The sequence below is a fragment of the Ctenopharyngodon idella genome, chromosome 11, assembly GCF_019924925.1.
Source record: "Ctenopharyngodon idella isolate HZGC_01 chromosome 11, HZGC01, whole genome shotgun sequence".
NCBI classification, from domain to species: domain Eukaryota; kingdom Metazoa; phylum Chordata; class Actinopteri; order Cypriniformes; family Xenocyprididae; genus Ctenopharyngodon; species Ctenopharyngodon idella.
Window position 1 is genome coordinate 16,036,396 of NC_067230.1, and position 25,704 is coordinate 16,062,099.

At 36.8% G+C, this 25,704-nt stretch overlaps 2 protein-coding genes across 3 annotated transcripts in view; one reads left to right on the forward strand and one right to left on the reverse strand.

Moving 5' to 3' along the window:
* Positions 1–293: 293 nt before the first annotated feature.
* On the reverse strand, positions 294–10,268 carry cdk4 (cyclin-dependent kinase 4). Its single transcript, XM_051913101.1, has 8 exons — positions 10,033–10,268; positions 7,646–7,866; positions 6,373–6,508; positions 3,927–4,094; positions 3,743–3,852; positions 1,981–2,031; positions 1,708–1,843; positions 294–888 (listed from the first exon to the last, which is right to left on the reverse strand). Exons 2-8 carry the CDS (start codon positions 7,861–7,863, stop codon positions 814–816), a joined length of 894 nt encoding a protein of 297 aa, XP_051769061.1. The 5' UTR covers positions 7,864–7,866; positions 10,033–10,268; the 3' UTR covers positions 294–813.
* A 5,308-nt stretch (positions 10,269–15,576) lies between these two features.
* iars1 (isoleucyl-tRNA synthetase 1) overlaps positions 15,577–25,704 on the forward strand; it is a 69,132-nt gene continuing 59,004 nt past the window's right edge. The window contains exons 1-4 of one of the 2 annotated variants that reach the window (XM_051912412.1): positions 15,577–15,656; positions 19,892–20,015; positions 22,696–22,852; positions 25,386–25,505. In XM_051912412.1, coding sequence (XP_051768372.1) covers positions 19,897–20,015; positions 22,696–22,852; positions 25,386–25,505 — 396 coding nt within the window. In that variant the 5' untranslated portion in view covers positions 15,577–15,656; positions 19,892–19,896. Of the gene's footprint in view, positions 15,657–16,704; positions 16,730–19,891; positions 20,016–22,695; positions 22,853–25,385; positions 25,506–25,704 lie in introns of those variants that run through there. The other variant, XM_051912413.1, reaches the window with a different exon arrangement.

Genomic DNA, 25,704 nt, shown 5'->3' on the forward strand with positions numbered 1-25,704 from the left:
TGTGATTGCTAATTTGTTTATTTATTTTAATTACTTTTAATTAAAAATGTTTTCTTGTCTTTAATAATGCTTGAAATGTATATTAGTTAGGCTAGTTGTTTTTGCTATGGTATTTTTAAACCACAGACAAACGTTCCTTTTTAGCCTGTTCACTTTTGTTCATGATATTCAGCTACAATTAATTGTTTTGCAATAAGACTTAGAATAAATGTGAATGTCTAGTTTTTTTCAGAATTGTCAAAATTCAAACGATACCCAACCCTAATGATGAATAAACCAATAGAGAAAAAACATTTATAAATGAAAGCATTTTATTTCAGTTGGATGGGAAAGAATAGAAATGGTGAAGTTGGTGTGGACAGCTTATGGTCGTTTGGTTTTGCGTCAGACTTTACGCAGTGAGGACGTGACCCCCGACCCCTGATGTTAGCAGTTCTTGGTTTGAGATCAGTGAGCTTCAGGGGCCGGTTTATCTGGTTTATCTATTTTCTCTGTGGAAACAAACAGAGCAGCTGTGGAATCAGATGCTGGATGAGAGATAAGAGTGGAAGGCAGTTTACACCTGCTAATGATAATGATCCCCTGTAAAGGAAGAGAAATAGTTCAGGTCTATCATCACAGGCGAATAGGACACTCAAATCCTCCTCATCATGTACAACACTCCACACAGGCAGTGAAACCGCTCACAGACGAGTCACAGACGAACACGTTTACACACACAAACGGGCATGGTTGACTATTCAGTTCTTAAGTATGAGGCAGAGAAGAACTCTCGATGGTCCCAGGCTGCAGTGAATGATGGGAATGAAACGCTCATTCTGTAAAGAACGGATGCTCCAAAGCATTCAGCGCAGAGATTCGCTTCAGCGGGTCGAAGGTCAGCATTTCCTGTCAAGACAGAGGAAGATCAAGAGTCACAACCGTATCTTCAGGGATCATCTGAGCTGTTTCAATATCACTGATATACAATTACAGTTTTTAATCAGGGTTATCATCGTTAACTAAAACCATTACAAACATTTCTGTTAATTAAAATGAAGCTTAAAACAAAATATAAAATATTAGTTGAAAAACAAACTAAAAAATTGAAATGTTGCCTTATAAACTGAAATAAGCACTAAAATTATGAACTTGAAATAAATAAAAATGAAAACTAACTAAAACTAAAATAAATAAATTAAACCTAAATAGCAATATTTTAAAAAGCACATAACGAAACAACCTAAAAATGAAACAAAAATTAACATAAAAACATAAAAATAAAAGCTAATTCAAAATATTAATAAAGCTAAAATAATACTATTTTTGAATGAGTTTTTATTTAAATATTTTACATTTTCATTTTAGTAATTTTCATTATCTTTTGCAATTAATAAGAACTATATTTATTTCAATTTTAGTTATTTTAGTACTTCCAGTTAAACTAAATGAGATGAAATAAAACAAGTACATTTTTAAAACTATTTTATTTATTTCAGTTTATGTTTATTTCAAGTAACAAAAAAGTTAGTTTTATGGTTTTAATTTTAGTTAACAATAATACACCCTGATTTTTGAAGTGAGAATCTAAGAATATATGATCATTTCTTCTCTTAAAAAATCATCTTAAATCACTTTTTACAGCTCATTTACTTCATTTACTCTGACAATGTTTTTACTCTGGTAAAACTGTAGCTATAAGTGAAGTGATATTGAACGTAAACACACCAGCAAGAGCTTCGCCCCCTTCTCGCTGATCTCAGGAACACAGTCTGTGATTGGCTGAGGGTTTTGAGGGCTGAAGTTCTGACGGGACAGAGTGACATCAGTCGGCCACTCGTCTTCAGACGGCAGGCCGATCACCCTGTCAATCAACACACGTCATTATTAATCACATGCGGATTTGAAAAGCACACGGTCATCGTTGAGGAGTCTGGTGTTGAATGTTCAGCGTCTTTGTCATTCAGTCTCTCTAACACGAGTGTGTCTGTTTTTACTTACGCAAAAATCTTCCCCAGCTGGTCCACCTCTGAATCTCCACAGAAGAGCGGTCTGAAAGCCATAAATAAATAATGAATTAATCACAAATCAACAGACCTTATGGGGAAATAAGCATTAGAAAGCCAATGAAGTCAACATTAAAGGTCATTAAGCAATGCTACATAAACACATTCATAAAACAAAGGGTTTCTGCAGTTTTTAAAATCAAACTTTAAAATAAGACCTTTTAGAACTTGCACAGATTTAGTTATTTGCAGTTGTCCATACAGAACAAACTTACACAATTTTTTTTTTTTTTTTTTTTAATGATTAAACAGGCTGCAGTTCACATTCAACGAGCAAATGTAAAAATACTCAAGGCACATTAAATTCAATATATGAATATGTATTTAAATGGTTTATCTAACAATATATAATAGATCATTAGAATTAGAGGTTGAGCAATATTAGATTTTACTGATGCAATAATAATGTTTAAAGAAATCAACCAGATTATTGTGCTGATATTAGTAAAAATCTAGTGAATGTGTTAAATAATGAACTCAGCCCAGAGAGAAGATACAAGAGTTTACTGTGTAACCAAAATACCAATAATAACCAGAGAAGAAAGAAAGAAAGGATGGATGCAGGACTTGAAATACACTGGGACTCTTATTTTGAAGTGTCTGAAACCGTGAGTCTGTAGAATGTGCAACAGCGCCTCCTTTTTACTTTAAATGTGCAGCACTCACATATTTAATTATTTAAATCATCGCCTTTTGAAGTTTATAAATCACAAGGCAGCATTATAATTCCCGTATTTCTGTTCCCAAATTTAAGACCTTGTAAAATAACGAGGAAGATTTGTGTTGTACCATTTAAGATTTGTGTGAGAATGTCTTAAATTCATTAATCAAATTTAAGACTGTAAGGACCGGTGGTGACCCTGCCACAACATTCATTCGATACTAAACCAATATTCCAGATGAAAATAAGAAATTGTCAAACCCTTCCTTTAAATACAATAGAAGTAACTCTATTAATGCCACCTGAATCCCACCAGCAGGCAGATATTTGAAATACAGAATACTGCTTTAAAATACAAAGAAAAATAACCATATCAGGTTGAAACTATGAAACAAATTCTTGTGAAAAGTTTTATCACTGTCTTTTGTAGGGCTTCTCAAACAGCAACGCTTTTATGTGACATCAACAGCAAACTCTGCCAAACTCAACTGAACATTTGTTACAATAAAAAGGGAACTGTCAGTAACAAACAGCTGCAAATAATGTCTGTTTTGACATTTCAAAATAAAAGAACAAGTGCACTGATAGGGTACGTAATCTTAAAGGGCTGCTTTATTTAAGAGCTGTGATCATTTAAACATTCCAAACCAGTAAGACTTTCCTTCTTCTTCGGAGCACAAATTAAGATCTTTTTGACGAAATCTGAGTTTTCTGTCTCTCCATCTGAAATACTACCACTTTGACGCTTCAAAAAGTTCATAAAGAGATCGTAAAACTAATCCATATAGGACAGAAACCTCTCAGATTTCATTAAAAATGTCTTCATTTGTGTTCTGAAGATGAACGAAGGTCTTACAGGTTTGGAATGACATGAGGGTGAGTAATAAATGACAGAATTTACATTTTTGGGTGAACTAAAACTTTGTGTCAAAACATGAGCATCTATAGCTGCCTGGAGGATGCTTTCCACCCAATTAAACACACACACAAACACACACACACACAGCGCATTATAATCATCACTGCTTAGACTCACGTGCGTCTGAACATCTCAGCGAAGATGCAGCCGGTGCTCCAGATGTCCACAGGTGTGGCGTATGTGGTCTGGAGCAGCACTTCAGGAGAGCGATACCACAACGTCACAACCTGAGCCGAGAAAACATCATCAGACGTGTTTGTGTGTGATCGGTGTCGATGATACGAGACCGCGCGTCTCTTACCACTGGTGTGAGCGCCATGTGGCAGCTGTAGATCCGCGCCAAACCAAAGTCGGCCAGTTTCACCTGCCCTCTGCTGGTCACCAGGATGTTTTCCGGCTTCAGATCCCGATGGAGAACCCGATTCGAGTGCAAGAACGCCAAACCACATAGCAACTGCTGCATCAAGTCCTGCATCACATGCAAACACATCTGCTGATAACATCCGGGTTACACCTTCTTTTACTGTCAAGTAAGTAATATTAAAAAGCACCTATTGTGATTTTTCCATGTTCATCTCTCTTTAGCGTTTGATGTTTCTGTTTGATCATGAAAAAGCTCTGTAAAGTTCCAAAGAGTTCTTCTCTATATCAGTGTCAGTGTTTCTGAAACGCCTCCATCTTGAGTTTTCTTCACAATATTCCTCATTTAAATAATTCATACGCAGAATAAAGGGGCGGGGCCTGGTTGAGTTAGTTAGTAGTGTGTTGAAACTGGCGGTTATGGTAAGGGGCGGGACATTTCCCAAACACCAATCACAACACACTGCTTCAGCCGACCAATCAGAGCACATTGTGCTTTTCAGAAGGAGGGGCTTCATAGAGACAGAAACTAAACAGAGCGTTACTGACAGACTGGGAAGAGAGGAGCTGAACAATGGAGAATATGAGGAAAATAATCAACATTCAAGCAGGAAAACCTAAAAACAACATCAAGACTTTGTAAAAGGACACAATATGGCCTCTTTAATTAACATCATATATTTACTTATAGGGTTAGGGTTTGTTTGAGTGTTAGTTGCTTGTAATTATGCATAATTTACTGTTCTTAATACACTGTAAAATAAAGTTATCAATATCAGTCTTGGCTGTTTTGATCACAGGTTCTTCATTTCATTTTATAGCTTTTCAAGCCCTTCTGTTGATGTGGTAATCTTTATTTTGAGACATGTTAAAGGACTCAAATCATGAGGAATTCAATTAGATAGACGAGTTGGAAATAAACAGGGCAGCGTTTGACCAGATCAACTCTCAGATAAATCAAAAATATATTAAAAGCGGTCATATGATGCTATTTTAAAAGTTAATTATTTTGTTTATTAGATGTTAAAAGAATATGTTAGCATGCTTTAATGTTCAAAAAACACATTATTATTCACATACTGTACATTATTGCAGCACCTCTATTACCAGTCTGGCTGAAACGCTCTGATTTCTATAAAGCCCCTCCTCTTCTGAAAAGCTCAGAGTGCTCTGATTGGCCAGCTGACCTAGTGCGTGTGATTGGTCAAGCACCACAAGTGTGTGTTGGAAATGTAACAACCCTTAACGTAAACGTGAGTTTGATTTTTTTTTTTATGTTTTTGAAAGTCTCTTCTGCTCAGCAAGGCTGCATTTATTTGATCAAAATAAATACAATAAAAACAGTGAAATATTATTCCAAAGTAAAATAACTGTTTTTCTATGTGAATATATAGTAAAGTGTAATTTATTCCTGTGATCAAAGCTGAATTTTCAGCATCATTACTCCAGTCTTCAGTGTCACATGATCCTTCAGAAATCATTCTAATATGATGATTTGCTGCTCAAGAAACATTTATGATTATTATCAATGTTAAAGTTTAAAAAAGTTGAATATTTGTGGAAACTATGATTTTATTTTCAGGATTCTTTGATGAATAAAAAATTCAAAAGAACAGCATTTATTTGAAATGGAATCTTTTGTAACATTATAAAAGTCTTTACTGTCACTTTTGATCAATTTTAAAGGGATAGTTCACCCAAAAATGAATATTTGATGTTTATCTGCTTACCCCCAGGGCATCCAAGATGTAGGTGACTTTGTTTCTTCAGTAGAACACAAATGATGATTTTTAACTCCAACCGTTGCGGTCAGTTAAAAATCATCATTTGTGTTCTACTGAAGAAACAAAGTCACCTACATCTTGGATGCCCTGGGGGTAAGCAGATAAACATCAAATTTTCATTTTTGGGTGAACTATCCCTTTAACACAGTCTTGCTGAATAAAAGTATTAATTTCTTTAAAAAAAAAATAAAAATAATCTTACTGACCCCGAACCTTTGAACGGTATTGATCTCCTTCAAACTAGTGCAGTGCTTTCATGCTACTGCTGAATTAAATAATTAAAAAAATAACAAAGGTTCATTACAATGTAGTAGTAGTGAGTCTTTCTGAATCATATTTTACACCACAGTGCTTGACAGAAAAGATTGGATTGATGTCAGTCTGAAAACTCATTTCTGAGCATCTGAACGAGTCTGAACTTCCTTCACTGTATATCGAATTAAATCCCTGAACCACAAACAAACATTTGTACTTGATCTACATTTGAGGTGAAATATGAAAATAAACATCTGGATCAGCCCGGACTTCCTTTTTCCTTATTGCTCAGACAGATGACACAAACCTCTCCGGTTCAAATAACTGCAGTGTTTGAGCACGTCTTACTCTGATCTGGTGGATGGGCAGTCCGGGCGCCGGCACTTTCTCCAGGTACGTCCTGAGGTCCTGATCCACGTGCTCAAACACTAGAGTCACTTTTGTCTCCTGGTCTGTTCTCAGCGTGGCGCACACGTCCATGAGCCTGATCACACACAATACATCACACATCTGAATGTCCCGGATGTATTTATATGGAATGTATCATTTATATTAGTGTCATATTTTGTTTTATTTTGTCTCACTCTGTTACTGAATAGGACAACAGCAATTACCCGTTCCTGAGTATTCCGTATTTTATGATTTAATACAAATTTACATAAACTTTAACAATTTAAATCAAGTTTTTAAAATGTAAATCAAATGAAAATATAACAGTTAATTTACAACAAACATTGCATTTTTATCTTGTCAAATAAGATGCTGCACAACAGAAATGTGTAAATTTAAAACATGGATGAAAAAATATCTTGGTTGTATGATATTCCTTAGAAATAATATTAGTATTATTATTACTTTCAGAAGTACATTTTAGTGTAGGCTACAGTAGTGATATATTTCTATCATAATTTCTTGAAGTTCAACCAAACTTTTATTTTGACGGTTTGTCTTTCAGTTTTAGTTTCAGTGTTAATTTGACGGTAGATTTTCTCAAATGAAACGGTGAAAATCTTGTGAAGTGACTCTCAGAGCAGCTGTGGAGATGAAGTTCCTGTGTTCATGTCCTCATATATTGAGACACGCCCCCTACTGCTGATTGGCTCTCTCCTTCCCCATCATGAGTGTACACTCCCCCTACTGCTGATTGGCTCACTCTCTCCTCCCCTATTATGAGTGGGCACGCCCCCTAATGCTGATTGGCTCACTCTCTCCTCCCCTATTATGAGTGGGCACGCCCCCTAATGCTGATTGGCTCACTCTCTCCTCCCCTATCATGAGTGGACACTCCCCCTACTGCTGATTGGCTCACTCCTCCCCTATCATGAGTAGACACTCCCCCTAATGCTGATTGGCTCACTCTCTCCTCCCCTATCATGAGTGGGCACGCCCCCTAATGCTGATTGGCTCACACTCTACTCCCCCATCATGAGTGGACACGCCCCCTACTGATGATTGGTACACTCTCCTCCCCCATCATAAGTGGACACGCCCCCTTCTGCCGATTGGCTACAAGTGTGTTGTGGTGCTCGATCCGATCCATTTTGAAATTGCTTACTGCACCTTTAATGCCTGGAAGCACGCATGACTGTTGATCAGGACATGCACACACATGTTCTGGTACCTGACGATGTTGGGGTGGTCGAACTGCTCCAGCCGCTTGAGCAGTGCCACCTCTCGGACCGTGGACAGAGGAAGGCCGTCCTGATTGGTCTGCACTCTCACACTCTTCAGAGCCACAAACTGCCCGCTGTCTCGATCACGAGCCTTGTACACGGTACCGTAAGCGCCGCCGCCGATCTCCGCCACTGGCTCGTACTGCACTATGCTCTCCTGCTCCATCACCTGCAGAAAACTGCATGTTATGACACGCCTCTCTGGAGAACTCCACTGTGATTGGCTCAACAATGCTTCAACACAGTAAGTACAGTTTAAAAAACATGGACATACACAATAACTGCACTGAATCAAATGATTAAATGTTAGTACACTGATTCTTGAGATAAGGGACAAAACATGTCCTACACACAAAAGCCCTCTTAATGTTAAAAATAAGTCAATTCACCAAAGTAAAAAATACTTAAAAAGTTCCATCTAAAGGAAATCTGGATACTCAGGACATTCATTGCTTTTATTTTTAATAATTTTGTTAGTATTATTTAAATACATGCTCTATACTTGGAAAATACATGTAATTTAGCCTGTCCTCAGCATGAGGTCACAATGTAAAATTGCCAAACAAATTAAAAAATATACATTTAAATTGAAAGGCAGAGATCTGTAATATATCAAACAATACAAAAATGTAAGTCTTGAATTATATTTTCAACAAAAAAATGGCTATCAAAGTTGTGTCCTCACTTTGCGTCAACTCCGTCAGGATTTTTTATAATTGTGAATAAATCAGATGTCATGGTCATCTTTATCTCTGAGGAGCACTTACTGTTTCCTGCTCATTGTGGATCTCACAGTAGGACACATAGTCCTGGAAGTTTTATATTTTTTAATATTTTATACAAACAATGTTGAAGTCTCTGCGGTCACAGATTTAACATGTCAACTCCGTCATCCCGGTGTAATAGTTTCTGTAAATAGTTGTGGGATAAATCTTGTCATTTTTGATATGTTTATTAAGGCAGCTACAACTGAGAAAGAAAACAAAATTGCTCCACTGAACAACACGTGGTTAAGGTGGAAAAATATTCAGTTTTCTCAACTCCGTCAGACGTCAACTCTGTCAGGTTTTATGTCTGATGGTTGACAACGGCTCTCAAAAAGTCTATATAATGTGATTTAATATGTTTTTTGCATATGAGGAATTCTTCTAATGTTGTTTCATGATTCTATTTATACTGTATATTTGGCCACAGCTGGACCTTCGTCAACTCCGTCAATATTTGTCAACTTCATCAGGATTTGTCAACATCATCAGTATTTAGCACGTCAGTTTTTGTCAACACCGGCAGGATCTGTCAACACCGGCAGGATTTGTCAACTCCGGCAGGATTCATCAACACCATCAGGATTTGTCAATACCATCAGGAATTGTCAACTCCGGCAGTATTTTTCAACTCCGGCAGTATTTGTCAACTCCGGCAGTTGAAGGTTTTTTTTAATTTTGAAAGATATGTCTTATTCTTTTTTCAATCTATTGTGTTAAAATATTAAAACATCAACTGAACTACATGATATAATGTCTGATTTAACGAAGAACATTGGTTATATGTGTTTAATATTAAAAAGAAGGAATTTAGGAACTGGATTGCTCATAATAGCCCTAGCCCAAGAAAACAAAAACAAAAATAGAGTATAAATCTTTTCAATTAGCTCCTTTATTGAGCACCATTATTACATAAAATTGAAGACTTTACACTGTTGTTGGATGGACCAAATGAAAATATCATGCTTTTTAATGCGTCTGACGGGGCTGACACAAATTACGTTCCGAAGTGAATAAATGTGCATTTTTCTGTTCCCTTACATGGTTCATTATCTGAGACCTTTGCATCAGTTTAAAAATAATGTATTATTAAATAATAAAAACTAACTACTAAAACATGTCTGGTCCCTTAAGAATCAGTGAGTACAAAGTAGTTAAAGGCACTTAATATAAAAATGGGACAGCATTATTTTTAATATTTCAGAAAATAGATCAGAGGTATAAAAACTGGTACCTATAATACATCATTGATTAGTTAAAAACTGTCCAAAAATCCATGCCTTTATACTTTATATTACTCCAGTGTGAAGTCATACTGTTAGTTCTGCTGGCTAAAGTACTATGGTAAAGTACAGGTAATTTTGGGGTTTGTCCTGCAACAGTCACAAACTCACAGGATGAGCAGATTTAAGTCGCTCTCATCAGTCATGAGTTGAACAAAACTTACAGAGTCAGTAACACGTCATCAAATCACATCCGCCGAACTCTTACGAGCTCGCGACATCAAACGAAGCGCTATTACGAGTAATATAACGAGCGCACCACAAACACACTTTTAATGAGACACTCACCACGTTTCTCCTCGTGTGCAGAGCTGGTTAAACTAGTTCAGAAGAGTACCGTGCATATCTAATCTCATCTCACGCGCGGAGTTTCTTCCGTCTGCGGCGCGTCAGATGTGAGTGTTGTGCGGTGATGTGTTCAGCTGATGTTTCATGAGTTTATTTCATGAAAGTGTGTGTAAAACTCTGGCCTGTTCTTAGTCTGTCTCAATTCACTTCCTGTCTGATTTAGGGCGGAGCGACACGATCAGACCCTTCACACACTTTAACCAATAACAGAAACTAACCATTACTTACTGCACACTTTAACTATCAAACCACATCATTAAAATTACAGTAATAACAGACTTTACTGCAGTTTATAGACATTTTACATGTGGAACTATTTGGCATAGCCACATTAAGTTTTTTTCCCTCTCTCTCTCTCTGCATATTTGTAATATTTTTGTAATTTGTTTTATTTGAAAAAATCAAAATTCATAAGTTGTGTTCATTTGTTGAGAGAACCGGGTTTGCCTGCAAATTTACATCATCCACTCTATATTGCAGTATTTATTATAAATTATTTATACGGAGCCCTGCACATGACATGAAAAATAGGCTAAATTGTGCGCACAATTTACTAATTCATTCCCTCGATTTGCTAAATCATAGGTATGATTTATGAATCAAAGGAACGAATTCATAAATGTGCACGATTTAGCAAATCGAGCGAATGAAATAGTAAATCATGCGAACGATTTACTTTTTTTTCTTGCATGTCATGTGCGGGGCTCCGTAGATTTGTCTGTGCACATCATTATTTTTTTTAAAACACATTTTCCCTCATAATCTTGAATCAAAATAACTTCCCTCTTGCAGTGACATCTCTTCTTTTCTCTGATGATGAGGGCGGAGCAACCTGTCACTCACATGAGATCCACCAATAGCAAACCACAACCATCCAATCAATTCCCCACTGACAAAATCAAGCCCCGCCCTACATTTGTTCTTGTTTGAGAAGCCATCTCACTCAGATATACGACACAATAGGGAAGAAAAGTGATGTTTAATGTGTAAAAGTAATGTGACATTATTGCTTATTACTTTTAATCAAAATCGAGCAGGTATCTTCAGGCCATGGTTGTCAAAACAAACACCAAAGCTGAGTTCCACTACAAATTTTTATGCCCTTCACTATGCCCTTTGTCTGTGAACATAAGGTATCTACAAGTATTATGCGATTAAATCTCAACATAATTAATATATTATACACTATTATGTAATTAATTCTCAAAATAATTAAAATATCATACACTACAGTTAAGCGCGATCTGCTGTGACATCACAATCAAGTTGAATTGTAGAGCTGATTGAAGTGTACATTGGAGTAGACTCGCTGGCTCTGTCAAAATCGAGGGGACGAGGGTCTGTCCACATAAACTTCCCTCTCTCACTTGACAAAGTGGAACTCACTTCTAAATGTTGGCAGGAATTCCCCCGAGGGGAAGTGCTTAGGGAAGTTTGTGAGTGTATGTCTAAAAGCGAAATGGAACGCACCCCAAGTTGGGTCTAAATACACTAAAGTATTGTGGAGATATTGCTTCATGTCCATTTTGACATGCTCTTCGTCAAATTTGTTCGCCAGTTATTTGAGAATGGTGTGATGAATCAAACTGAATTCCGTCTTTTTGTGTCGGAATGGTCTGAAGATGATCTGGGAGAAGTTAAAAAAAGTAGGTGTCTAATGAATGCCAGTGTAGTCCATGAAACAACAAATTCAAGCAGTACTGTATTTCGTCTTCATAGGGGGGCACACTTTTTTATGATCTGAGAAACACATTCGCCAAAACAATAACATCCTGTATTTAGCCTAATACAGGGGTGTCCAAACTCAGGTCCTGGAGGGTCACTGTCCTGCAGAGTTTAGCTCCAACCCTAATTAAACACACCTGAACCAGCTAATCAAGGTCTAATTAGGCATACTAGAAACTTTCAGGCAGGTGTATTGAGGCAAGCTGGAGCTAAACTCTGCAGGACAGTGACCGAACTTGGACACCCCTGACATAATATATCTGAAATAGACCAATTTCTATATTAAAACGACACCAAAAACACCATGAGGATATGCACTTCCCCTTTAAGAACATTAAAATAGATTTCTTTGAAATAGTCTCCAGTGACGTGTCACTGCACAGCCTCCCAGCATAAATGATAAATTATTTGTTATTAAAGCATCTACGTTCATAAACCACTGTTGATTTGAACAGAAAAACAAGCATGCTATATGCAGGATTTGGCATGGCAGAAAGCTCGCAAAGAGCGCATCACCTTTTATAATCATTAAAAGGTGGTCATTCATCTTCACCATGATCTTACAAGTTATGTTATAATCAGTGAAGATGATGCACAATAAATCTCCTATTTACATAGTTGCATGTTATAATGTGAGGATTTGAGAGCGTGCAGAACTCAGAATCCACTCAAAACACCAGAGTTTTGCCAATATTCTTTTATTATGGAGAAAACTGATCTTAGACCAGCAGTTATGAGCAGCTTTCAAAAGCATATAATCATTGAAACAATATTGAGTCAGTGTTGATGCATCAATGCTAATTTCATTGAATTAACATGACAAAGAGATGTTGGTTCAATATCACCGTTGCACCCGCAATTAATGAAACAATAATGAAAATCAGTGGTAATGGCATTGAATTATCATTACACTATGATTCTACATCACTAATGTTGAATTAGCTTTGAAATGAACAAAAATAATCATTGGTAAATATCGTTTGATCAATGTTAATATTATGTTGATTCTAAATCACTTTTGTTGGTACATTGAAAGTACAACTGAAATGTCAACATAAAATAATGTTGAGATCTGATGCAAGTAAATGTTGAAACGTTAATATTTCAGGTACACTTCAATGGTACGTCAACAAAATTCTGACCATTTCAAAGTTTGGGGAAACCTTTTAAAATATAAATAAATCCTTTCCAGCAGTTGAGTCGCTTTATTATATTTGACAGTGTAACACAATCAATGACAAAGAGAGAGAAAATTTAATTCTTTAAGAGTGGGGCAAAAAGGACAAAAACATTAAAACTAGTTAGTTTCAGAAATCTGATGTCATTATAACTACAGGTGGTCCAATGGCTCAAGTTTTCAAAATCTGGCTTGCATCAGACGACCGCCTCTTTTCCTTTGGGTCCTTGAAATCTGAAAAAGAAAGCATGATGTTACTTAAGAGCAAGTCAATTCAGTTGTCATACAATCACATTCAAGAATGTTAATATGCTAAACACAATATGGTTCACTTTTTTATAAATTGCTAAACTATATTTATAATACTGTTAAAATTATGTATATTGAATCTATTTATCAACACTTCAATAACACTATAGGAAAGTTTCCACCCAAGTTTATCTCCAGCACTAATTAAACACACCTGAAGCAGCTAATCAAGGTCATTAGGATCAATGAACACTTCCAGGCAGGAGTGAGAAGAGAGTTTCACCTTCCGAAAACGCCGGATCCGTGTGGACGGAACGCCTATACGATACAAAATTTGTGCATATTCACAAAAACGCGTCTCCGTGTGGACGGGGCCTAAACTGACGGAGCTCAGTTACATTCCTCAAATTTAATACAGATTCAGGAATATGAATGATTACCTGATTAAGCAGTAATGAGGGAGCAGAAGGTAAGGCACAGGATTGCATCAAGTCCCAAGTCAGGTGATAATCCTATTGACTACAACTCATGATCAATGTCACGTTTATCAAGAGGGTGCTTCTCATTTTTTTTTTTAATTGTCCGTCCTCATCTGCCTTCATCCCTATTAAAGGAAAGAAGTCAAGGTGCTACAGTATGTGTGAAGTATGACATTCTTGCTCACGTTCATGTCACTTGCACTTCAAGAAATGTTGTTGGAACTTTAATCATAAAATTCCTAATAAATATTACTAAAGCATGATGTGTGCACTTGAAAATGGATAGTTTATTCACTTTTTTAAATAAATCTTATTAGATTCCGTAACAATAAATCAAATGCAAATAACAAGCACTAAAAAACAGGTGATTCAATGAACAACACTACTGTATACCTGTGTTTTCTCTCGAATGACGTGGAATTGATTAGACTACTAAGAAGTGTGCATACATAACCAAAATCGGTGTTTACCAATCAGTGTGCATTTTCAAACTACAATTGGTGTGTTTCAACCATTTTTCAATAGACTTGCTAAAAGGTTTGTTCGAGATGCATCAGCGCTGTGCAGACCGATCGGTGTATGACACCAAAGTACTGCGAGAGCGTTTGGAGACCAGATGAATCCTTATGCTTTTGAATCATTCTCGTGGTACTTTGATGTCACACGCCGATCTGTCTGTGCAGCGCTGATGCATCTCGAACAAGTCTAAAATCACGAGGGTCCACCCCTAAACCAAGCCCAAAGTGGAGCAAATCAGGTAAAGCAATTGAAAACACCCATCATGAACTGATTGAGAAACATCCACTAGTGTTCAGCAGAGATACAAATCTGCAGGATCATGTGGTCATCAACTACTAAATCACTGTCTCCCACTCATGTGATACACTCACAATTTCAATGCTGATCCAACTTACTTTAAACACTGAAATGTCAATCTCAACCAAAATGATGGTTTGGATGATCAAAACTCAACATTGTATCAATGTCACCATGCTGTCTGAGCAGTTTTTTGGGATGAACGAGTGCTGAAGGTGTGTGAAAGGTGCTTTATCAATAGTGTCATCATTTCACACCTGTAATACAAAATCAACAAGTTGAGCATCACACCCCATCAAACATACAGGGTTGTGAACTGTGTACACTTTAATGCCAAGAAAAGTCAGAGCAGTATCAGATATGGAGGACATTCTACTTGAATATTACATGTTTGATTTTTGCAGCCGTTTAAGCAAAACTAATACGCCTAACTAACTTATTTTACAGATATTTATGACATTTTCCAATGTTTTATCATTATTAAGTAAAATAAATTTAATAGGTAAATTTGTTTAATACATTTTAATTTTGTCATCTTCCCACGAATAGGCTAGTGATAATCTAGAAATAGAAACAGCGTGCCAGATTGATAACCTTCATATTCATATGATGTAATCATAATATGCATTCATTATGCAAATAGATGAACGAAGAAACGAACGAACGGATACATTTAAATTCCTATTTCAGTCGATTTCGATAATATAAATGGAAGTCAAAGAGAGATTTTAATAGAATTTTAACTAAATCTTAAATATATATATTTTTTTATCTAAGGTTTTCAAAGAACAGTACATCAAAGACTCTTCAAAAACAGTAGTTGATGAGTTAAACGGTGAATTAATAATTAAATATATAATATTACGGGAATAAATACCATGCTGCATTGCAAGCACTCAGATAGTACTGTTAAAAAACATTTCTTTAACATCTAAAACCTGACGAATCATTAAATAAGTCTTTCTATATATCAATGGACATCACTAAACTACAATATATGTGATCTTTATTATAGACTTTTATTATGAAAAGACGCTTGCACGATGTCCGGCGCCGCTCAGGCTTTCGCTCAGTTGCATCATTTCCGCTGTCTCTGCTCACCGGCTGAGGGTCCGCATGTGAGTCTCATCTTCATTCAGAACTTATACACGCACTCATTATACACATAAACTCACTGCTCTGTGTTTATCGATCACATATATAGAGAAACACGATCATAACACCGGCGAACTGTGACTGTAGAGAGGAGCGCGCGCTCCTGCGCGTGTGTGAGGATGACAGATTGTGATGGAGAAGCTGCTGTGTTTATTTACACTTCAAAACAACTTAATCATAATGTCCATAAAGTGCTTTGCATCCGTTAATTACAAACACTTTTAAAGAGAGAAGGAGAAGGTGTATGTTTGAGACAGTTTGAGCACTCTGTTCCTCCAGTAGTGCTCATGTTATAAATAATGTTTCAACAACAGTTTTGTTGGTTTAGTGATTTAAATGTTTATGAGCTGTTGAATAATATACATAAGAATACAATTACACTGCCTCACTATTTTTTTGACGTATTCAGCCAATATATTATGTCTAAAGCTTTATTAATACTGGAAAAGCCTTATATGGGCAATGATGTAACTGTATCTATAATACAGTGAATATAATATTTATATGATATCTTATAGTATTGTTCTGGAGAGTGTTGCAGAGTTGTGTGTGTGTGTGTGTGTGTGCAGAAGTGGCTGTACAGAGTTAAATTCGAGGTCAAAGAGATGAGGATGAGATTTTTCTACGCATCAGATGACTTATTTATGCTCAAAGTAGAGAAGAAAACGTGTAGTAGAGCATGAAAAGTGATGCTGACAAGATGAGAGGTGAACACATAAAACAGGTCTTTTTAAAAGGGGCGTTCCCAGTCTGGATGACCTCATATGGGAGGTCACTAATTTATCTTTAAATATCCGTGACGAACACAATGACATCAGAAGCTGCTTCGTGAACACCTGAAGAGCGTCTCCAGAACCATCGCTGAAATTGTATTTCTACTTTGACTTATATAGAGTATTTGTAGAATACTTGCACTGCTAGAGAAACTAACTGTAATCAATAGATTGACTTCTGTTTTTATAAGAAAGTCTGCCTCCTGGGCATTGATTTATGACGTTGAGCCAGAACAGACTGCGGTGAAGTCTTCTGTTTGATTGTAAGTATTTTAAAGTGCTTATAATTTATGTCAGTTTTAACCTGAGAATAATAAAAATAAGGTGTCAAATTATGCACCATATAAAACAACCTGTGAGCTGCACAATGCTTTTTTTGTTTCAAATAGAGATCATGATTCTGAACAGACAACTAAACAAAATATGTAATTTACTAGAGGTTCTGAAAAATGTTAATTTCTGCAGTCTAGGGATGTGATGGTGGGAAAATGTTCCCACTGGTTAATCGACTGTTAACAACACCGGTGGTAATACCGGTGTCACCGGGACACGGGGCCTCCACCTCTTATTATTTAAAATCGCTTATGAATGCGGGTGTGGCGTGCGCATTTTACTTTCACTTTCAAATTAGCAGCAAATGCTTGAATGGTGGGTTATTGTTCTTACTGAAAAACACAACAACAAAACAGTACAACGACAAACTCACTGATGTTAAACAAAAACGTTTATTAACGAAACAAATAAGAATACACCATGAAATAACAAATAGATAACTTACAAAATGTTTATGAAAATCAAACCATGGAAACTGGAACCAAATAAGGAACAGAACGTGTAAGTTCTTTAGTCAAGAGCAATGAGTAGGGTTGCAAAATTCTGGGAATTTTCAAAGCTGGAAACTTTCCATGGGAATTAATGGGAATATATGGGAATTAACGGGAATTAATGGGAATAAACAGGGAATTTGCAAAATTGCAGGTTAGTTGCAGCATAATTATCTTGCAGCATCATATCTTGCAGCATAATTTTGGTTAAAACAACCAGATTTAATGCAATTTCAGTACCCTGATGTTCACACAGCACAATACTTACTGCAGGGCTATTGAGGCCACACCCCCTGCATGCACTGTGCGTTCCCCCAGTCCATAACATACACATCTGATCAAAAATACAGAAAAAACAACATTAGTATTGTGAAATATAACCACAATTTAAAATAATGGTTTTCTATTTTAATATACTTTAAAATATAATTTATTCCTGTGATCAAAGCTGAATTTTCAGCATCATTACTCCAGTCTTCAGTGTCACATGATCCTTCAGAAATCATTCTTATATGATGATTTGATACTCAGTTATTATCAATGTTGGAAACAGTTGTGCTGCTTAATATTTTTTATAACCTGTGATACTTTTTTTTCAGGATTCTTTGATGAATAAAAATTTAAAGAACAGCATTTATTTAAAATAGACACCTTTTGTTACAATATTTACTGCCGTTCAAAATATTGGGGTCAGTAATTTTTTTCTTTTTTTTTTTGAAAGAAATTAATACTTTTAATCAGCAAGGATGTGTGAAATTGATAAAAAGTGATATTAAAGTGATATTGTTTCTATTTTGAATAAATGTTGTTCTTTTTAACTTTTATTCATCAATGAATCCTGAAAAAAGTATCAGAGGTTCCAAAAAAATATTAAGCAGCACAACTGTTTCCAACACTGACAATAACTGAGTATCAAATCAGCATATTAGAATGATTTCTGAAGGATCATGTGACACTGAAATAAATAACACATAACAATTGCTGCAATAAAAATATATTTATTTTACATATTTACTAAATTAGAATTAATTGAATGTGAAAAAGAAATAACTGTTATTTAATGTTATGACCAAACAAAATGTTTATATTTATGTTTGTATATGATACATTTTATATAAATATTATAAATTTATATAAATTTCCAATTAATTCCCGTAAATTCCTGTTAAGTTTCCAAATTGGAATATTTCCGAAATTCCCCAGGTTAAGTTCCAGTGGAAATTTACCGGAAACTTTCCGCCCCTTGCGACCCCAGCAGTGAGTAATTCTCTCTCTTAATTTTGTTCTTTCATTAATGACACTTTAAGATCTGCCGCTGCACATGACGTGGATCTGACACGCGTCCCATTTTCTCACAAATCTTTACGTTCATTTAAGACTTGATTTAACTCATTTAAGACTGCTCTTATGAGGACACTCGACAAAACAGACATTTTGGCATAATTTGTGTGTGTTATGATTCGTTCAAGCGTGGAAGAGAACTCGATTGGTTGGAAAAACTGTTTGTGAAGCTGTTTTATATCTATTCATGACAACAGCTCTCTCTGGATCAGAACACAGACCTGAATGTTCGCTGTGATCGCACTTGTCAAAGGTTTAGCTAATAGACAGGCAAATTGTTGTCATTTAGGAATGAGATCGTGTGTGTTTGAAGCGAGATCATGATCTTTTAACGAATAATCATGCAGCTCTACTGTCCATTTACAGTAATTATTGAGTTTTATTTTTGTTCTTGTTATACAGGTAGCAGGTCAGAAAAACGAAAGTGAAATTGAACACCAAATCAAATTGGTTATGTGCAAGTCTTGTTGACTTGTGTAGCTATTAAAAAGTTATTTAATAAAACAAAAAACACGCTCACAAAGAAAAAACTACCAACAACTTGAAAAGTAGTTTTGAATTCTAAGGAAAATTTCAGCCATATTTCTGTAATCATTCACACAGCCTGTTGTCCCAAACCTGTATGACTTGTCTTTTTCTTTTCAATGAAGCCACAGTGAATGAGAACTGAAGATTTAACGCTTGAAAAAGGATGTCAATGTACCATGAAAACATCTTAACAGTGGTTCATATGACTTGTGCACTGAATATTAAAATTCTTCTGGAGTCATATGAAGCTTTGAGTGAGGAAAGTCAGCATGAAACAGAGGTTTCGCTAGTTTTTTCTTCCTTATTGTGACGTATATTGAAGTGAAACGCTTCTCAAACAAGAACAAATGTAGGGCGGGGCTTGATTTTGTCTGTGGGGAATTGATTGGATGGTTGTGGTTTGCTATTGGTGGATCTCATGTGAGTGACAGGTTGCCCCGCCCTCGTCATCAGAGAAGAGAAGAGATGCTGCAAGAGGGAGGAGAAGATATTCTGATTCAAGATTACCAGGAACATGAATTTAACACAATAATGATGTGCAGCAATGAATCATTTATATTAAATACTGTAATATTCCATAAAAAATCCATCAAAATTATGTTTGCTTGGTGACTTTAAATGTTTTGCTGGAAATAAAGAAGTTTAATCTGAAAATATCTTCTATAGAGCTGTCATTAAAGAAATCATAAAGCGTGTGTGTGACTGATGGACTGTGTTTGTTGTGTTCTCCAGTCAGAATGGTGGAAGCCGTGCCAGAATCCATCCACTTCCCCACGGAGGAGGAGCGAATCCTGCAGCTCTGGGAGCAGAAGGACTGTTTCCAGGAGTGTCTGAAGCAGTCCAAGAACCGGCCCAGGTGACACTGCACAGGTCACACACACGCACTGGGTCACTGTACCATCACGGTGCTCACGCTCGTGGTTTGTGAAGTGAATAGGGGAAAGTGGGGTAAGCTGTGCCGCTTAGAGTAGAAATAAAGCAGAACTGCTGGGTCTATTACAGGGTGTCTGCTATCAAATGAATATCTTATTGAGGCATTGGGTTGTTTGTGAACGATGAACATTAGCTGTTTAGATTCATCTAACACACCATTTACATCTTCACAAAGCAGCCTGGAAAAGGTTTAATATTAGAATATCTTTTGCAAACAACATATATTTCCTGCATTCGGAGGTAAAGTTCACTGGTGCTATTAGCTGAGCCACTGACACATCTTACCCCAAAGTATGCGTTTATAACAATTCTTTTTATAGTAATTCATGCCTTGATGTTTATGTAAGGGATAATCCATGGCTAGCTGTGCAAATGCACAACGTGGAGGCAATGACGTGGAGTGTATTCATATGGATTAATGCACAGCTAGCTGTGGATTATCCCGCTTATACCATGATCATTTACCAGCGTTGACAGATATTTGCACTGCAATATTTGAGTAGAAGAATAAAAGTTACATTTATTTTCATCAGTTCTGGCTCGTTAGATCTAGCATTCTGTCCGCTTTAAATCAGAAACAGAGATAAAGTAGTGCGGTAAGGTTACATTTATTTGAATGAATGAATGAATTATAGCATTTATTTGAGTTAATTATTGAGTGAGAGAGAGATGTGTGTGAATTACCTGTCTGTTCAGTGTCTCTCTACTAACAAGCTGTGAGTTTAATTACTTCAGAAACAGCGACGTCAGTGGCGTAGCGTCTGGGCATGCAAGGTATGCACGTGCATATGGGCCCCGGGCGGATTGGGGGCCCGCTATTACGGGCTTAACCCCAAAGTATACTTCGGGCGTCCGCGCACCATTCACATCGCAAAATTTTCATCATCTGGAAGGTTCGCGGACGTCCGCACTCCCCGTCCGCGTGCAGCCCAATTTTCTGATGGCACGTACACCATGTGTACTGTACAACAGCCCATGCGAGAGTGAATTGAGTGCTTGAAAACAAAGGTCCACTAGATAGTGCGCAGTGCACACGCCGAACGCGTCTTTCTGCAGCCAAATACTTTCAAAGGCTTCAGAATTTTAAATGAGTCACATTGGTTTTCTGAAAAAACAGCTACTTCTGCACATTTTAAGATACTGCACAAGATGTGAATAAATGTAACTCATACACTCGCTGGGGTTGATACTCTTTATTCAACGAAATAAACTGCACATAAAACGTGATGGAAACATATTTAGAGAAGAAACTTCTAGTAAATTTATTAGGAATAAAACGTGCATTAAAAAAGTCTGTGACAGAATAATTAATTCATAACTGGAATAATCTTCGGACTCATCGCATCTGAAATGATGTTATGATCATTCTGAAATTCCAGAGTCGAATCGGTTGATTTTTGACATTTTTGAAATAGATCCGCAATGCAAAGTCAAAATGATGGAGGAGCGCATATAGTGCTGTTATTGTCATTCCTAAAAAATGTTTTTTTTTTATTTATTTTTTTTTTATCATTTTTGTCTGCATGTTAGTGATAATATCTTATTCGTATTTAAGTCCTGGGACTCATTCGCAGAGAAGACTTCAGACACACATCTCCTCCACCCCACCCCCCCTGTGAAACCGAGGGGGGCCCGCAAAATTTTTTTTGCATATGGGCCCGGGGCTGACTTGCTACGCCACCGAGCGACGTTATACCCTCATTGTAGAAACTATTCTTAAACTAATTCTTTGATAAATAGAAAGTTCAAAAGAACAGCATTTAATCTTTTGTAACATTATTAATGTCTTTACTGTCTATTTAATGTGTCCTTGCTGTATAAAAGCATTCATTTCTGACCCCAAACTTTTAAAGTCCCCCTGTAGTCAATAATTTTATCCCTTAAAACTCATCTTTGATCACCAAAGTGACACATTTCCATTCTTCATGCCTTAAAATAGCTTGAATGTAACTCTACACCCTTGCCTGTGGTTCTATGAATATGCAAATTAGCCCCGCCTCCACTCACTGATCCACTCATTGATGATCACACGTTGACGTGATTGGTTACAAGGTTGTTTACAAGGCGATTTCAAACCGTGTTTTTGAGTCTGTCTTTGGTTCGCTGTACTTTTAAAGAGAAAATACTCAGCAATGGTGTTAAATGATGAATTTGCTCATGGTTTGTTTTGTCCTAAAGCATATTACAAACACCACATAGACATATAAACAACATTAAACACTTGATTTTCACCACAGGGGGACTTTAAACATTTTACACCTGGATAAATTTACATGCACTTCACATAAATATGCTTCTCAGTTTTCTCATGTGCATCTGTCAGCCACAAGCTGCTGTGAATGATGGACACACAGTTCCTGACGGATCTTACACACTCTCCTGTCTTACTCAGCTGTGAAATATTCAATTGACTAGAAAGGAGTTTTGTAAATCTTTGACCAGTGAATGTCCGTTCGTTCACTGCTGCACAAGAGGCGTGTCGTGACTCGTGACGCAGTGCTTTGTGTGTGTCGGACCATTACTGTATATGTCATCATCACTTTCATAACATTCCCTTCTTCCACATGTCTAATGCATGTAGGTCTCATTGATTTGTTTGTCAGGTTCACGTTCTATGACGGGCCGCCCTTTGCCACCGGTCTGCCTCACTATGGCCACATCCTGGCCGGAACCATCAAGGACATTGTGACCAGGTTTGCCCATCAGAACGGCTTCCACGTGGACCGGCGCTTCGGCTGGGACTGTCACGGCCTGCCTGTGGTGAGAATCACTCACCATCACTCGCTTCCGTCCAGTAGTGAAAGATGAGGCCCATCATACAGCTCAGAGCAGCCCATCTCAAACTTTTATAATGTGGTCACGTGCATTGGTGCGCTTATATTTTTTTTCACCGCCGCACACAGTCATTTTCAGTCAAATTTGAACTTCTGAACTTGAATGAAAGAACAAAAAAGATGATTGAAAATGTACAGTAATGTAAACCATATTCCACTCATGCTAACAAACAAGTAGCATGACCAAAATATCTTGGTCATAAAAGGCCTCAACAATAGTTAGCCAGTAGCTAAAATGTATTTATATTTTTCATTTAAAAAAAAAAGGATTTTGGATTTGTAGCTGTACATTGTGTTGCTATGCGTGTGTGATTGCATAAAGAGCGTTTTCACGTTTACTGTTGTTCAACAAAATCCAGTCATTTCCACACAATCAGGAGTTTGAATCGACTCTGTGTCCTAAACAGACACGATAAGATTCCAGCGATAAACAATTTGTCTGTCTACAGCAGCAGGGGCCGGTTGTGTAAGCCGCTTAGACTAGTCTTACAAGTTAGACATCCTTTTTTTTACTTTAAGGCTGTTCATAACTTTTTAAAATCAGTTACATAAAAATGTAGATTGGCCTAATTTGATACCGAAAAGTATGACTGAATGCCTCTTGACTAACTTCTAGTGGGTAATACTAGATCTTAAAGGGTTAGTTCACCCAAAAATTAAAATAATGTCATTAATCACTCCCTCTCATGTCGTTCCACACCCGTAAGACCTTCATTCATCTTCAGAACACAAATTAAGATATTTTTGATTAAATCCGATGGCTCAGTGAGGCCTGCAATGACATTTCCTCTCTCAAGATCCATAAAGGTACTAAAAACATATTTTAAACAGTTCATGTGAGTTCAGTAGTTCTACCTTAATATTATAAAGCGACGAGAATACTTTTTGTGAACCAAAAAAACAAAATAACGACTTTTCAACAATATAGTGATGGCCGATTTCAAAACACTGCTTCATGAAGCTTTACGAATCGAATCAGTGATTCGGATCTCCTATCAAACTATCAAACTTTGGCGCTCCGAGTCACTAATTCAATTCGTAAAGCTCCGAAGCAGTGTTTTGAAATCGGCCCATCACTATATTGTTGAAAAGTCGTTATTTTGTTTTTTGGCGCACAAAAATATTCTCTTTATAATATTAAGGTAGAACTACTGAACTCGCATGATCTGATTTAAATATGTTTTTAGTACCTTTATGGATCTTGAGGGAGGAAATGTCATTGCTGGCTATGCAGGCCTCACTGAGCCATCGGATTTAATCAAAATATCTTAATTTGTGTTCCGAAGATGAATGAAGATCTTACGGGTGTGGAATGACATGAGGGAGAGTAATAAATATTTTCATTTTTGGGTGAACTAACCCTTTAAGACACTGTCTAAGCAGTTATGTTATGTTTATGCAACTGGCCCCAGATGCGACACGACTACGAGACGTGACAAAATCAATTTAAAAACCACAGCCAATCAGAAGAGAGTGTAGGAGGAGTTTGCAAACTCACAAACAAATAAAAAATCACAACCAATCAGAAGAGCATGTGGGCGGAGTCTCTCTGTGACAACCAAATGGATAAGTACATAATCAAATTCATATGTATTACACCGTTTTAACATTTTAATAATATATACCGAGTGACTGAAACAATCTTTGTCATTAAATATACTTGTTTGTTCACATTGAGGTCCCAGTTAAAAACGTTCTTGTTTCCTTTAATTTATTTTCAGGATCTGAGGTGAATTATCCTTTATCGCTTTCAGTATGGCTATAAATGATATTCATACTCATATTAAGTTCTTTCAACATTAAATATAGCACATAATGGTGTGGCCATGGAGCGCCTTGCAGATACGCTTTTTAGAATTTAAATAAGTTTGTTGTACTTCACACAATATCCTCCAGGTGGCTCATAAAACGACATTCTGTAGTTCAACACCCAGGCTGAATCAACTGCAACCTGCGGCGTTCTTCTGTCAGTGTGTTTGTTCTGTTAGTGTAAACAGCCTTTGCAGCAAGACGGGATATTTGCACTTACAATTAAATTTAATGTACATTTAATTGCATTGCTTTTAGATTATGGACTCTTCAGTTTGTTTGTCTTGCATGACCGCTGTCTGAGGTGTGAGCTGAGCTTCATACGTCACTACTCCACTGACAGTAGATAATGGACCTGTTTTGTACACAGGTTTTGCAGAATATTTGCTAATGTGACGTACCTTATAATATTGAACCGATGCTTCACAAGATGTTTTATCAAACCTCGTCTGTGTCAGACAGCGTGCAATGTCACCATAAGGACATTTACACCAGCACAATTCACAAAACCATCTTTAAAACATCAGTGTTTGTGTGGCATGAAAGCAAAGCGCGTGTGTTGATGATTGGAACAGAAGCACTGATTGATGACAGATGACGTCAGGCTGACGGTGGTTTGATTTCTCTCTGTGATTGTTGATGTTTTTCAGGAATATGAGATTGATAAATCTCTGAATATCAAAGGACCTGAGGATGTGGCGAAGATGGGGATAGAGGAGTACAACAAGCAGTGCAGGAGCATCGTCATGAGATACGCTAATGAGTGGGAGGTAAGAGTGTGTGTGAATCTTGACGTTAAACAGACGTTTAAAGTGGGTTTTACAGTGTTAAGAGTGTCAGGTTCAATAACAGTTGTCAGTTACCACAAATCATTTTGGTCCTTTAAAGTAAACTATTAAAAAAAAAGAGAGAACAGCTCTCTGGCAATAAACGCCTTTGTTGTTCATGCAAATGAGCTGTAATAATCTG